Consider the following 11,726-nt stretch of genomic DNA (forward strand, 5'->3'; position numbering starts at 1 on the left):
TTTACCCCATTCCCAGTGGGGGGGCCAGTGGGGGGGGCAGCCGATTTCATGGGGGGCCCCGGCCCCCCAGGCCCCCCGTGGCTACGCCACTGGTGAGTTGTATAAAGTTGTCACATAACTCCCGTTCATTAATAGCAATTATTGAAGGGATAGTTGGTACAGAGCTGATTTACTGTATCAAACTTTGTAAAAGAAATGTCTATTTGCAACAACAACAACAAAAACAAAAATTGAGCACAATTCTGTACTAAAAGGCATATTCTTAAATTGAGAACTATCTATAAAAAACAACTGGCAAAGCAAATTTAATATGTAGATAAACTTACAAATGATAGCTCAGAAAACTCAAATGATCCATCTACACAATAATCCTTAACATCTGAATCGGTGATACACAACCATCACCTTTACATCTGATTGAACACTGAAGCTATTAGTTAATCTCAAGGAATACCACAGTGAAGTAGATGTAGAATGTCTGTTTGCTACACAGAACATCTATGTGTCTGTTATTACATAGGAAACTGTTCGTTCTGGATATTCAGAAATTTTAATAAAATCATGACTGTAAAATCCCTTACCAGTGAATTAAATGGTTGATGTCGCCCACAAGGGAGTGTTAAAAATAAGAGGTTAAAATCTCTCTTCTCTGGATCTCTCTTAATTCTTGAACAAATTTAACTCACTTGCTCTACATAAGTCAAATAATTATTGGAAGTATTGAGTAAACTGTAAGGAATCAAGGCAAGGAATCGGAGCTGATCTTCACACCTGGTCTCCACAACTGTTCTGCTTTATTTCTGTTAATCTCTTGCTCGTTTCCGTTCTTATTTTCTTGCCCATCTAAGTGATCCTTGGAATCTTGTATTTATGATACATGATCATGACTAAACAATTTTGCATTTTAAACAGAGTTGTTAACTATGTCAAAATGAGAACTTGGTACTCTGCTATTTAATGATGGTGCCAAAGTTTGCATCAACTATATATTATTTTAAAGTGCATTAAGAAACATTTGATATGTATTCTATCCTGTAACCACTACATTATTACAACTTTATAAAACTCATGGTTGTTATGCATTTTATAAACTGTCTGTCTTCTGCAGTGAGGCAAATACATGGGTTCCTTTCATGGTTGGTCCAAGGTCATGCATCGGTCAACAATTTGCTATGGTCAGTATAATCTTGGTATACCCTAGGGGCCTCAGATGTGCTGTGCGCAAGTTTTCTCCAGCCTCGAGAAGCTTTTTAAACTTGTGCAAAACCTTTAATATCAGAGAAAGTGTTTTTGTCCAATTATATATCAACAAGGCCTTAAATTTAGGGAATAACTAACAGTAAAGACATGCAACATTGGCTATTTCACACATAGGTCCAACTTGTGATAGGATATTATGTTAAAGACAGTCCTACCGAACTTCTACTTGTAGTCCTATTCATCCCACACTAGGATATTACATTGGAGACAGACCTACCGAATTTCTACTTCAAGTCCTATACATCCCACACAGGGATATTACGTTAGAGACAGGCCTATCAAACTTTACTTACCGAACCACTACATATAGTCCTATACATCCCACACTGGGATATTACGTTAGAGACAGTCCTACTGAATTTCTACTTATAGTCCTATACTTCCTACAGTCCTCCTGAAGGTTGTTTGCATTTTGTTACAGTTTTATTTGTACCTATAAGGGGTCAGTAGGATTGTCAAACAACTTCAGAATGCTGCCCCATTTATGTCAGCACTAAATTAACAAAGACAAAGATTTAGCAAGCTAGATATATTGTTAGTTATAATCGTTTGGAATTTCAAGTTGACAAACAATCGGTTCTCTCAGCTTTGAATAAGATAATACTGTGGAAACTAGACATGCGGTAAATAGGGCAAATTCGATTTTACTGTGCTTTGTGGATATTTCCTTCATTATTTGGCAATTCTAAGAGAATTTACTAATTTGTTTATCTTCTAGAAAGAACACGTTTTGTTTGAAAAATTTGATTACATATGATAGTATTCTCTTTTTGTTTTTTTATGAAAAAGATGGAAATGAAAGTAATACTGGCCCGGCTTCTTCAAACATTTAATTTTGAGTGGCTCCCCGAACAATCGACCAAAATCACAGAGGAAACAACAATGAAACTTGCAGATGGCGCCCTTCACTACATCAGGCTGCTAGATGGTGTGACAGTTGACGAGTAATGGAGAACATGTAATAGAGGATACATTTCTGCTTATTTGTTATTGGGTATTAATACTAAAACTATATTATAGATCTCTCATAACTAACAATTGAAAGGTGAATTTTTACTTGCTAATCTCATAAACATGAAATTGTGTTTCGTTCACCCTGATCAAGCAAAGCCACGCGTACTTTGATACTCCTCCTAACTAGGAGATAGCAATGGTTACACATACAACCACTCAGGGCAAGACAGTTTTTGCATCCTATAAAGTAAAATTTGATGTTAATCATATTTCGTGGTATGGTTTTGGTGGACTAAAAGATGACTGTTGGCATAAATTATTAATTTTGATTTGTTATCAGTCTTTGTTATCAGTCAATGTTCTGTGTCTATACCACATTTAATTTTTGAGAAAGTACCTTTTAAACATCTAATCAGTCCATCAGATGTAACAGAAAATAAACTAGGACAACACACACTTCCATGACCTCAGGAAATGTGTTACTGATGCATTCCATTTTTTTAGTCAAGTGCAAATTGTTGTCTGACGTCCAAGGGTGGTGTGTTGCTCATATGACTGAAGCTTAAAGAATGTCTTTTTGTCTTGACTTATTAGAAATCATAAAACTATGGTTTAACATAATTTAGATATGCACCGATGAGCTGACATCATCATCATCATCAATTAATCATATTTTAAAGATTAATATGTCAATGATAAATGTCAAGTCGGAAATTCCGCCTAAAGCCTTGCTTTACAGTTAAAGGTAAAATGTTTGCAGATGTCTTATCTTATCGTTTACATTAGAGTATTGTATCACATGAATATGACTAATTCAACACAAAATGCATCCCGACATATTGAATACAATAAAACAAAATTAGGTCACAATTATAATGTCATCAAATAAGTCAATAAATGAAATCAATCTTTTTGTTTAAAGTCACTTGTTCAATTCAGATATCTCTATGCAGTAAAATTAGCTTTCGTAATATTCCGCCGTGATTGTGAATGTAACATTATATTTTACTACATGATTTGTTCTGCCACAATACTTCAGTGATGTATTTACAGTGAATCAAGATAATCAATGTAACCCAAAGAATTTATTCCGGATAGGAGCCAGAGTTTAGTTGGGTAGAATTCCAGAAACTTCTCCTACCTAGGCATTTTCTCTTCTTTTCTTCTTCAAATCTACTAATTTGTTCACTCTCTTTTTGTGTTTGTTTTCATTTCATATAATTTTTTTCTACAACAATATGATATTTCAACATATACTTGAATCATTAAAGTTGTACAACATAGCTGTTAGACGAAGGGTTCTAGGAAGCCTTTGGGTTGAAAAAAGAAGACCCCGCCCCCACCCTACACAGTGAAAAAAAAAGATACAACAAGAAAATAATTAATGGCTTCTTTTAAGCTTTTAATACATAATAAGCTTGCTTGACTAAAATTAAATCTGTGAATTTTATAGTTCACTACAATATCAGACTAAACCAAAAGCAACACATGTGTTGATAGGAAGCCATAGTCTTTTGCATATTATCTCACTACAAAATCATTGGACCCAACTGAATAAAACTGTTTTTCTCAAAGTTGTGTTTTTTAAATCTGTTTTGGTTATTCCCCTGGGACTACCTTTACTGAATCAATCAACTTGTCAGTATAAAGTGTATCAGATTTATTGGAAGATGGAAATTTCCTTTCTTTCTTTTTCATTTCCTTTCTTTTATGTCTTCTTCTTTTGCATACTTTTCCTTTTTTGTCTTTTTCTCCTTTTGATATTAAGGCGGTAGTGACAGAAATTTTCAAAGAATGTTTCTATGAAATTATTAATATGTTTGTGTTGGATGTAAAATTGATAATAAGATCTGTAGATAGCCCTACAACAAAATAGCAATTCTAACTTGAAATATAGTTGGTACGGAAATTCTCAGAAGTGAGTACAACAACCTTCATGGGCCACTGTTATCACCGGTGAATGAAGATCCCTCTACACTGGAAAGTTGCTTTAGGCATGAAAGTGATTTTTTTTTACCTAGTTGATTAAACACCACCCAATTATCCACATTTTCGATTAAAAATATCCATAGAAAATGCTGTGGTTTGTTCATCGGATGTAGCCTTAAACTTATGTTTAACTGTGATAAGAAAGTTTGGAAGAGGAAAAAAAACTATGTACAGGTACTGAATATTCATACAGGTACATTTTTTGTTTTGACTTACCTATTCTTGGAGTCATTTCTGTATAAATCTTAACTAATGTCTTGTAAGCATGTTAATTACAAAGAGTAACAAGTTTCTTGTTGCTGTTTCCAACTTAACATTGATTCTTACCAAAGAAATATTTGATATACAGTGACTTAATTCTTCCCTACAGATGAAGGAACCTTTTTAAAGATGGTACATAATTCTGTTGATAAGGAGGACGGTTTAAAGATGTTTATGCAGATAGGTTTCGTTTTCCTCACCTTTGACCTTAGAAGCTGTTATAATAGTAGAGGCTTTTGCATTTATGGTGGATTTAAATTGTCCATTCCCTGGTTTGTTTTCACTATCTTTAAAATGCTTTGTATAAACAATAAGTTACCTGTAACCACACTAATAACATGGCTTGCGGTTTGTTAGAGTCCATGGTTAGACCACCATGCAGGGGCAGATGAAGGGTTGTTAAAAGGAATAATGAAGCTGGGGGAGGGGGCACCTTTTTTCCAAAATAGCAAATGTGCCCTACTGGCAAATAAAAAAGAACTGTCTTTTGGATATTTTTAGCCTTTGTTAATTTTTAAATTTTATTTTAATTATTCACATGCACCATAATAGTATTGATAGCATACTAAGATGTCATATATATTTAAGTGATATGGCCAGTGTGTATCGGTTTATAGCATAACGAGTGGTGGTTGTGGAATGAGAAAGTGCCTCTCTGATGTTGTGCCTCCCACGTTTTGGAAGCTTCCTATCCCCTGTAACGAAGGCAGGAATCAAAGAAAATTTATATAATTCAGTAACCTCAAAACTATCTGTTCGATTTTTAAGTTAACCGCCTTTTGTTGGACTGAATACGCTCACTTTGAAACTTGGCTCCTATGGCCTATGTGTTTATACACATAACTTAATAAGGGTTTCAATTATAAAAATTTACCACTTTTACTAAACTCAGATATAATGGTTTGTAATATATCCCCCCCCCCCAAAAAAAAAACAGATTTTTTTTTTTCTGTGTTTCGAATGCATTTCGTCAGTGCATGTATGAGTAAACATACACATATATAATGAAAAGTTCCTCTCCATAATTGGTACACTCCCCATTCCCAACTGTTTTACACATGTGACCCCCTCCCCCTCTACTTAAATGTTGCTAAATCCCTGGTTAGAGTGAGATGTACCAATGCCCCACGATTGTAGTGAGCTTTTTCTTTTGTATAAATCAATTTATAAGTTGGCACATTGAGACGTCATCGTATATCGTAGATGTCAAATAAAGTTGTAGCCGGTATAAATCCGTTACCTTTAGTACTCCTTCTACAGTCTTCTGCAAAACTAAGTATTTCCTCCCTCCCCCTCCCTCTCAAAAAAAAAATGAGAGACTTCAAGAAAATGTGGATATTTATCATTAGGTGTCTGGTAGGTATAAGTAGAACTACTTCTATGAATAAGATCATGTTTTCCGATTCCTTTAAACTCTGGGGAACAAATTAATGACAACATGACTTAGGAAAAATTAACCCTCTTCACAAACTTCAAACTTGAATAAAATTTCAGACCAAGATATCAAGATTTAACACCATCATAGTTCATCCTCCAAATCATCTTCCCCCTGCATCAACAATCTCAACATCTTCTTGGAAGTTGCTGCAATTTCTACATTTACATAGGTCTGTACACGGCAGCTTTGCATTCATACAGGAACATCTCCCTGTAAGACATTTGCTGACTCTACAGCTACAGCTGACATACTGAAGCAAAACATCTTGGGCAGGTGGCTTTGTCATCCAAGTGATCAGAAGGTCATCATTATTAAGTTTCCATCCATGTCCCTCTGGTGAGGGTACATCAATCCTTTGCTGTAATTCCCTACGGTGAATAGCAGTCTGGTAGGGCAGTGCTTCACATGCTGGATCAGAGCATGTTTTATTGGTGGTAAACTCTGCTCTGAGGATGGAGATAAACAGAACACCTTGTACCATGAAATTGGAGATTTTTTAGTCTCACATTTTATGGTGGGGTACCGATATGAATACAATTCAGCTAGAAATATGTTGCAAATTACTTTCAAAAATCCTGGTAAGATTAACATGATATTGTATCTCAAAGCATTTAGAGATTTTTTTCCTGGGGGGGGGGGCCTTATCTAAGAGTCCTAGATCCACCCCTGAACACTTAATGAACCACAAATTGAAGAAAGTACTTACCCACCTTTTATGATCTGTATCAGTCTACCTTGTCAAGAATGGTATGCAGCTCCTATAAGATAGAGAGTGGTACCTCACTTCAGTGCAACACAGTCTTTCCCTCTTAATATGCATAAACATGGGCTCATCCTTATTCCTCTCGGCTGCTTGTCGAAGCAATCCTGATGAAATAATAAAAAAAAAGCATTGGTTTGCATTTTCTGTAGACAAAAATGTAAGTTTGAACAAGTAAGAACTAAGACAATTTCATTTATATACCACATATGTTGCTCATGTTTTGCTCATCTTCTATGATGAACAAAGACACATTCAATTTTTTGCAAACCAGAGTCATGCAAAGAAGAATTTAAACAGGTTTTTTTGTTGTCGTTGTCGGCAGTACATTATCTCTTAACATTATGGTTTAAATGATACAATGGTAGATTATATCTGTTACAAATGATAGGGAATCAGATGGTTGTTCATTTGGTATAGCCAAACAGGCTGACTATAAGACCTTGCAAATCTAACCTTATTCCCCTTTTGTTACACTTAGTTTTCTAACTCAACTCCTTTAATATCTCTACCATTCAAATAATGGGGCCACAGTGAGAAAACTATGAAGCCCGTATTTAACACCTAGGCTAGTGCCCAGAAGGAGAATTTTAAACAGTTTCCATGCCTACCACCAAATAATAAAACAAATCAGATGACCATGCCACTAAATTAAATTATGTTCAGGTTCAACACCGTGCCCTTTGACTTAATTAATAGTCTGCAGTTTATGCGATAACGCAACACCAATATGTAAATCACGTTAATAGTATGCAGTTTAAGCGATTACGCAACACCACTATGTAGATCACGTTAATAGTCTGCAGTTTATGCGATAACGCAACACCAATATGTAAATCACGTTAATAGTATGCAGTGTAAGCGATTATGCAACACCACTATGTAAATCACGTTAATAGTATGCAGTTTAAGCGATTACGCAACACCACTATGTAAATCACGTTAATAGTCTGCAGTTTATGCGATAACGCAACACCAATATGTAAATCACGTTAATAGTATGCAGTGTAAGCGATTATGCAACACCACTATGTAAATCACGTTAATAGTCTGCAGTTTATGCGATAACGCAACACCAATATGTAAATCACGTTAATAGTATGCAGTTTAAGCGATAACGCAACACCACTATGTAAATCACGTTAATAGTATGCAGTTTAAGCGATAACGCAACACCAATATGTAAATCACTTTGATAGGCGCAGGGTATGCGATCAGGCAACACCAATATGTAAATCACTTTAAGAGTCGCCGGTTATATAACAATCCACCCCTAATATGTTATTCACTTTAATGAACTGCGGTTTTTGCGACAACCCACCACCAATACAGTTACCACTTTGATAGCCTGCGCTTCATGCGACAACCGACCGCCAATATGTTATCACTTTAATAGCCTGCAGTTTATGTGACAAATCACAATTTTGACGATATAATGTCTCAACCATACATTGGATTTGTTATATAGAGAACAATTTATTTACAGTGAAATGATTGCTCCTTGAAACCAATTGGTTTAAAATAACTTTCATCTTGAGGTGATTGTGAGACTTCAAGCTAATGTTATAGCCTTATTAAATGAGTAAATTCCGCAATCTGTTTTCATTAAGTTACTTTTATGCAAGATCTCATACACCTGTACAATTAACAACTTTTACAAACAGAAATAGATATTTTTTAGAAAAAGTCATTAATGGCCAGCATTTTGTGTTCTTTAATGAAGAACGGAAAAATATCATAGCTTACATGAAAAAAAAAGAAACGTTGAAGTCGTGCTTCAATCCAATAAATAGTTGTCTACTTTTAGGAAAATACTGACAATTTTAAAAGCATTTATTAGTCATAGTTTATTCGCAATATGTAAAAAGAGAGCAACATCACTTTAGTTTCAATGGTAACATGTTTCTGATTTTATGGTATTATATCACTTATCACAACCACTCTTCTGTTGTCGGTCAAGGAAATGGCGTACAGAAAGTGGTTCAATATTTATTCATCTAGCATGTCCAACCTACAACCTACATGAAAGTTCGAGGATGATATAAATGAGGAAATAGCTAGTATGTTTAATTGATGGTAGTATAATCTCAATCACATTTCATGTGCTAAGCATCGGTCAGGGTAATTGGAGATTCAATAACAACTAATTTGCAAGGACTATATTAATTCATATGGCTTTTTATGAGTAGAAGGTACTGCGATGCCTACATTCAGAATGCCTGAGATTAAACTTAAGGCATATCTTTGTGATTTTTAATGCTGTACTGTTATCCACATTCTTTAGTCCTCACCTATACCGTATGTTTAACTTTACCTTTGTAATTCCTCAGTAAGCCCCTGACCCTATTTAGAATGTTACTTCCCAGGTAGAAGAACAAGATTTTGATGCCAACTTAGAACCTTCAACGTGAACGATTTTAAGCTGACCTGCTACCTAATCTGAAATGTTTTTAAAATACATATGTTTCTGATGTCCGATTTTCTTGTTTGTTTGTTTTATTTAAAATGATACTTCCAAGGTAGAAGAACAAGAGTGTGCTGTCTAAATAAAGTAAAGAAAGTAATTTGATCTGATCTGATATGTTATACTTTTCTGAACTTATTTTTAAAACACGTGTTTCTGGTTGATTTTCTTAATTTGTTTGTATTGTTTGTTTGTTTGTTTGTTGGTTCATTATTTTAAGGGGGTTCTTTAGGGGTCCTTGCCATTGAACAAGAGGTACAGTAGCAATTTTTGTTTTGCTCTTTAATGCGCTGACAATCTGGTGGCAACAATTAACTGAAAGATTATCGAAACCAATACAATTCTTAACCTTAACAAAGAAAGGAAATGATAATCATAAATACAATGGCAACGCCTAGTCCTATTTACCCAGAAAACATATAAGCCAAAACACCAAATCCGAATACCTAATTAAACAAATTGCTCTACTTGATATTAATAACCACTTCCCCTTATATTGTTAATATCAGTTGTAACCCGATATCCTCCCTTAAAGTCAAACCTGTTATCCACAAACAGCTTGTAATTAATAAGTGCATCACTATCGCACTTCCATGACAACAGACCACAAAAGAACAACATTACAAAGAACTCAAAATAAGACAATTGAATCATTTCATGCCTTTGATAAACGCTCTTGACATGTTGGCAAGTAAATCATGTTGAATAAATTACACTTTTATAAGAGACAAAACAGCCAACAATTACAAGTAAAACTTCACACGTAAATAGCCTCTCTTTCCTCCTTAATGCTATTAAAATTACTAACTTAAAATCATGCTACCAAAACATAAGTATTAATCTTGAAATTATATGAAAACCCATGCCATATGACAAAGAGAATACCAAATTGCAAACAAATTCTCACCGAAACAATTTCCTCACCACAACAAGGACCGAAAAGTAATCTCCGACTGTCTCTTTATGTAAGACGATATGCTGTAGACAAAGAAAAGATGAAAATGACAAAACTTTATACTCTGGTCAAAACTATAACTAGTCCCAACCCAGAAAATATGTCACTTCAATACCATTATGCCTTAAAAATGGACACAGTAGAAAACTATCTATCTATCTATCTATCTATCTATCTATCTATCTATCTATCTATCTATCTATCTATCTATCTATCTATCTATCTATCTATCTATCTATCTATCTATCTATCTATCTATCTATCTATCTATCTATCTATCTATCTATCTATCTATCTATCTATCTATCTATCTATCTATCTATCAATCTATCTCTCTATCTATCTATCTCTCTATCTATCTATCTATCTATCTATCTATCTATCTATCTATCTATCTATCTATCTATCTATCTATCTATCTATCTATCTATCTATCTATCTATCTATCTATCTATCTATCTATCTATCTATCTATCTATCTATCTATCTATCTATCTATCTATCTATCTATCTATCTATCTATCTATCTATCTATCTATCTATCTATCTATCTATCTATCTATCTATCTATCTATCTATCTATCTATCTATCTATCTATCTATCTATCTATCTATCTATCTATCTATCTATCTATCTATCTATCTATCTATCTATCTATCTATCTATCTATCTATCTATCTATCTATCTATCTATCTATCTATCTATCTATCTATCTATCTATCTATCTATCTATCTATCTATCTATCTATCTATCTATCTATCTATCTATCTATCTATCTATCTATCTATCTATCTATCTATCTATCTATCTATCTATCTATCTATCTATCTATCTATCTATCTATCTATCTATCTATCTATCTATCTATCTATCTATCTATCTATCTATCTATCTATCTATCTATCTATCTATCTATCTATCTATCTATCTATCTATCTATCTATCTATCTATCTATCTATCTATCTATCTATCTATCTATCTATCTATCTATCTATCTATCTATCTATCTATCTATCTATCTATCTATCTATCTATCTATCTATCTATCTATCTATCTATCTATCTATCTATCTATCTATCTATCTATCTATCTATCTATCTATCTATCTATCTATCTATCTATCTATCTATCTATCTATCTATCTATCTATCTATCTATCTATCTATCTATCTATCTATCTATCTATCTATCTATCTATCTATCTATCTATCTATCTATCTATCTATCTATCTATCTATCTATCTATCTATCTATCTATCTATCTATCTATCTATCTATCTATCTATCTATCTATCTATCTATCTATCTATCTATCTATCTATCTATCTATCTATCTATCTATCTATCTATCTAACAGCAAGAGCAGACTGACATCTCAACTTTATTAAGGTTTGTTATAACTATTACATGAGTTGATACATGGATTTTGTTATAGCTATGCTAATAGCAGTAGTAGTTGCTAGGCAAGCCGTATGCTGTCGATCGTCTATGTCACCGTCAGTGAAATGCCTAACAATAGACGCAACCTTGCCGTAACCTAATCCCGATCGATAGTATAGAACATGGCGCCATTTATAAATGTCGTCATTGGCCAAAACACGCCACGTCAGCTAAAGCAGATCGTTTCATTTTTAATTAAG

General features: G+C 33.9%; 1 protein-coding gene across 3 annotated transcripts in view; it reads left to right on the forward strand.

Annotated features, from left to right (window-relative positions):
• Window positions 1-11,726, forward strand: part of LOC139971932 (cholesterol 24-hydroxylase-like) — a 90,641-nt gene that overhangs the window by 16,967 nt on the left and 61,948 nt on the right. For 2 of the 3 annotated variants that reach the window (XM_071978785.1, XM_071978783.1), the window contains exons 13-14: window positions 1,109-1,175; window positions 2,050-5,377. The exons of the other annotated variant lie outside the window; for it this stretch is intronic. In XM_071978785.1, coding sequence (XP_071834886.1) covers window positions 1,109-1,175; window positions 2,050-2,208 — 226 coding nt within the window. In that variant the 3' untranslated portion in view covers window positions 2,209-5,377. Of the gene's footprint in view, window positions 1-1,108; window positions 1,176-2,049; window positions 5,378-11,726 lie in introns of those variants that run through there. 3 annotated transcript variants of the gene reach the window in all.

The sequence above is a fragment of the Apostichopus japonicus genome, chromosome 8 (assembly GCF_037975245.1).
Source record: "Apostichopus japonicus isolate 1M-3 chromosome 8, ASM3797524v1, whole genome shotgun sequence".
Taxonomy (NCBI): Eukaryota; Metazoa; Echinodermata; class Holothuroidea; order Aspidochirotida; family Stichopodidae; genus Apostichopus; species Apostichopus japonicus.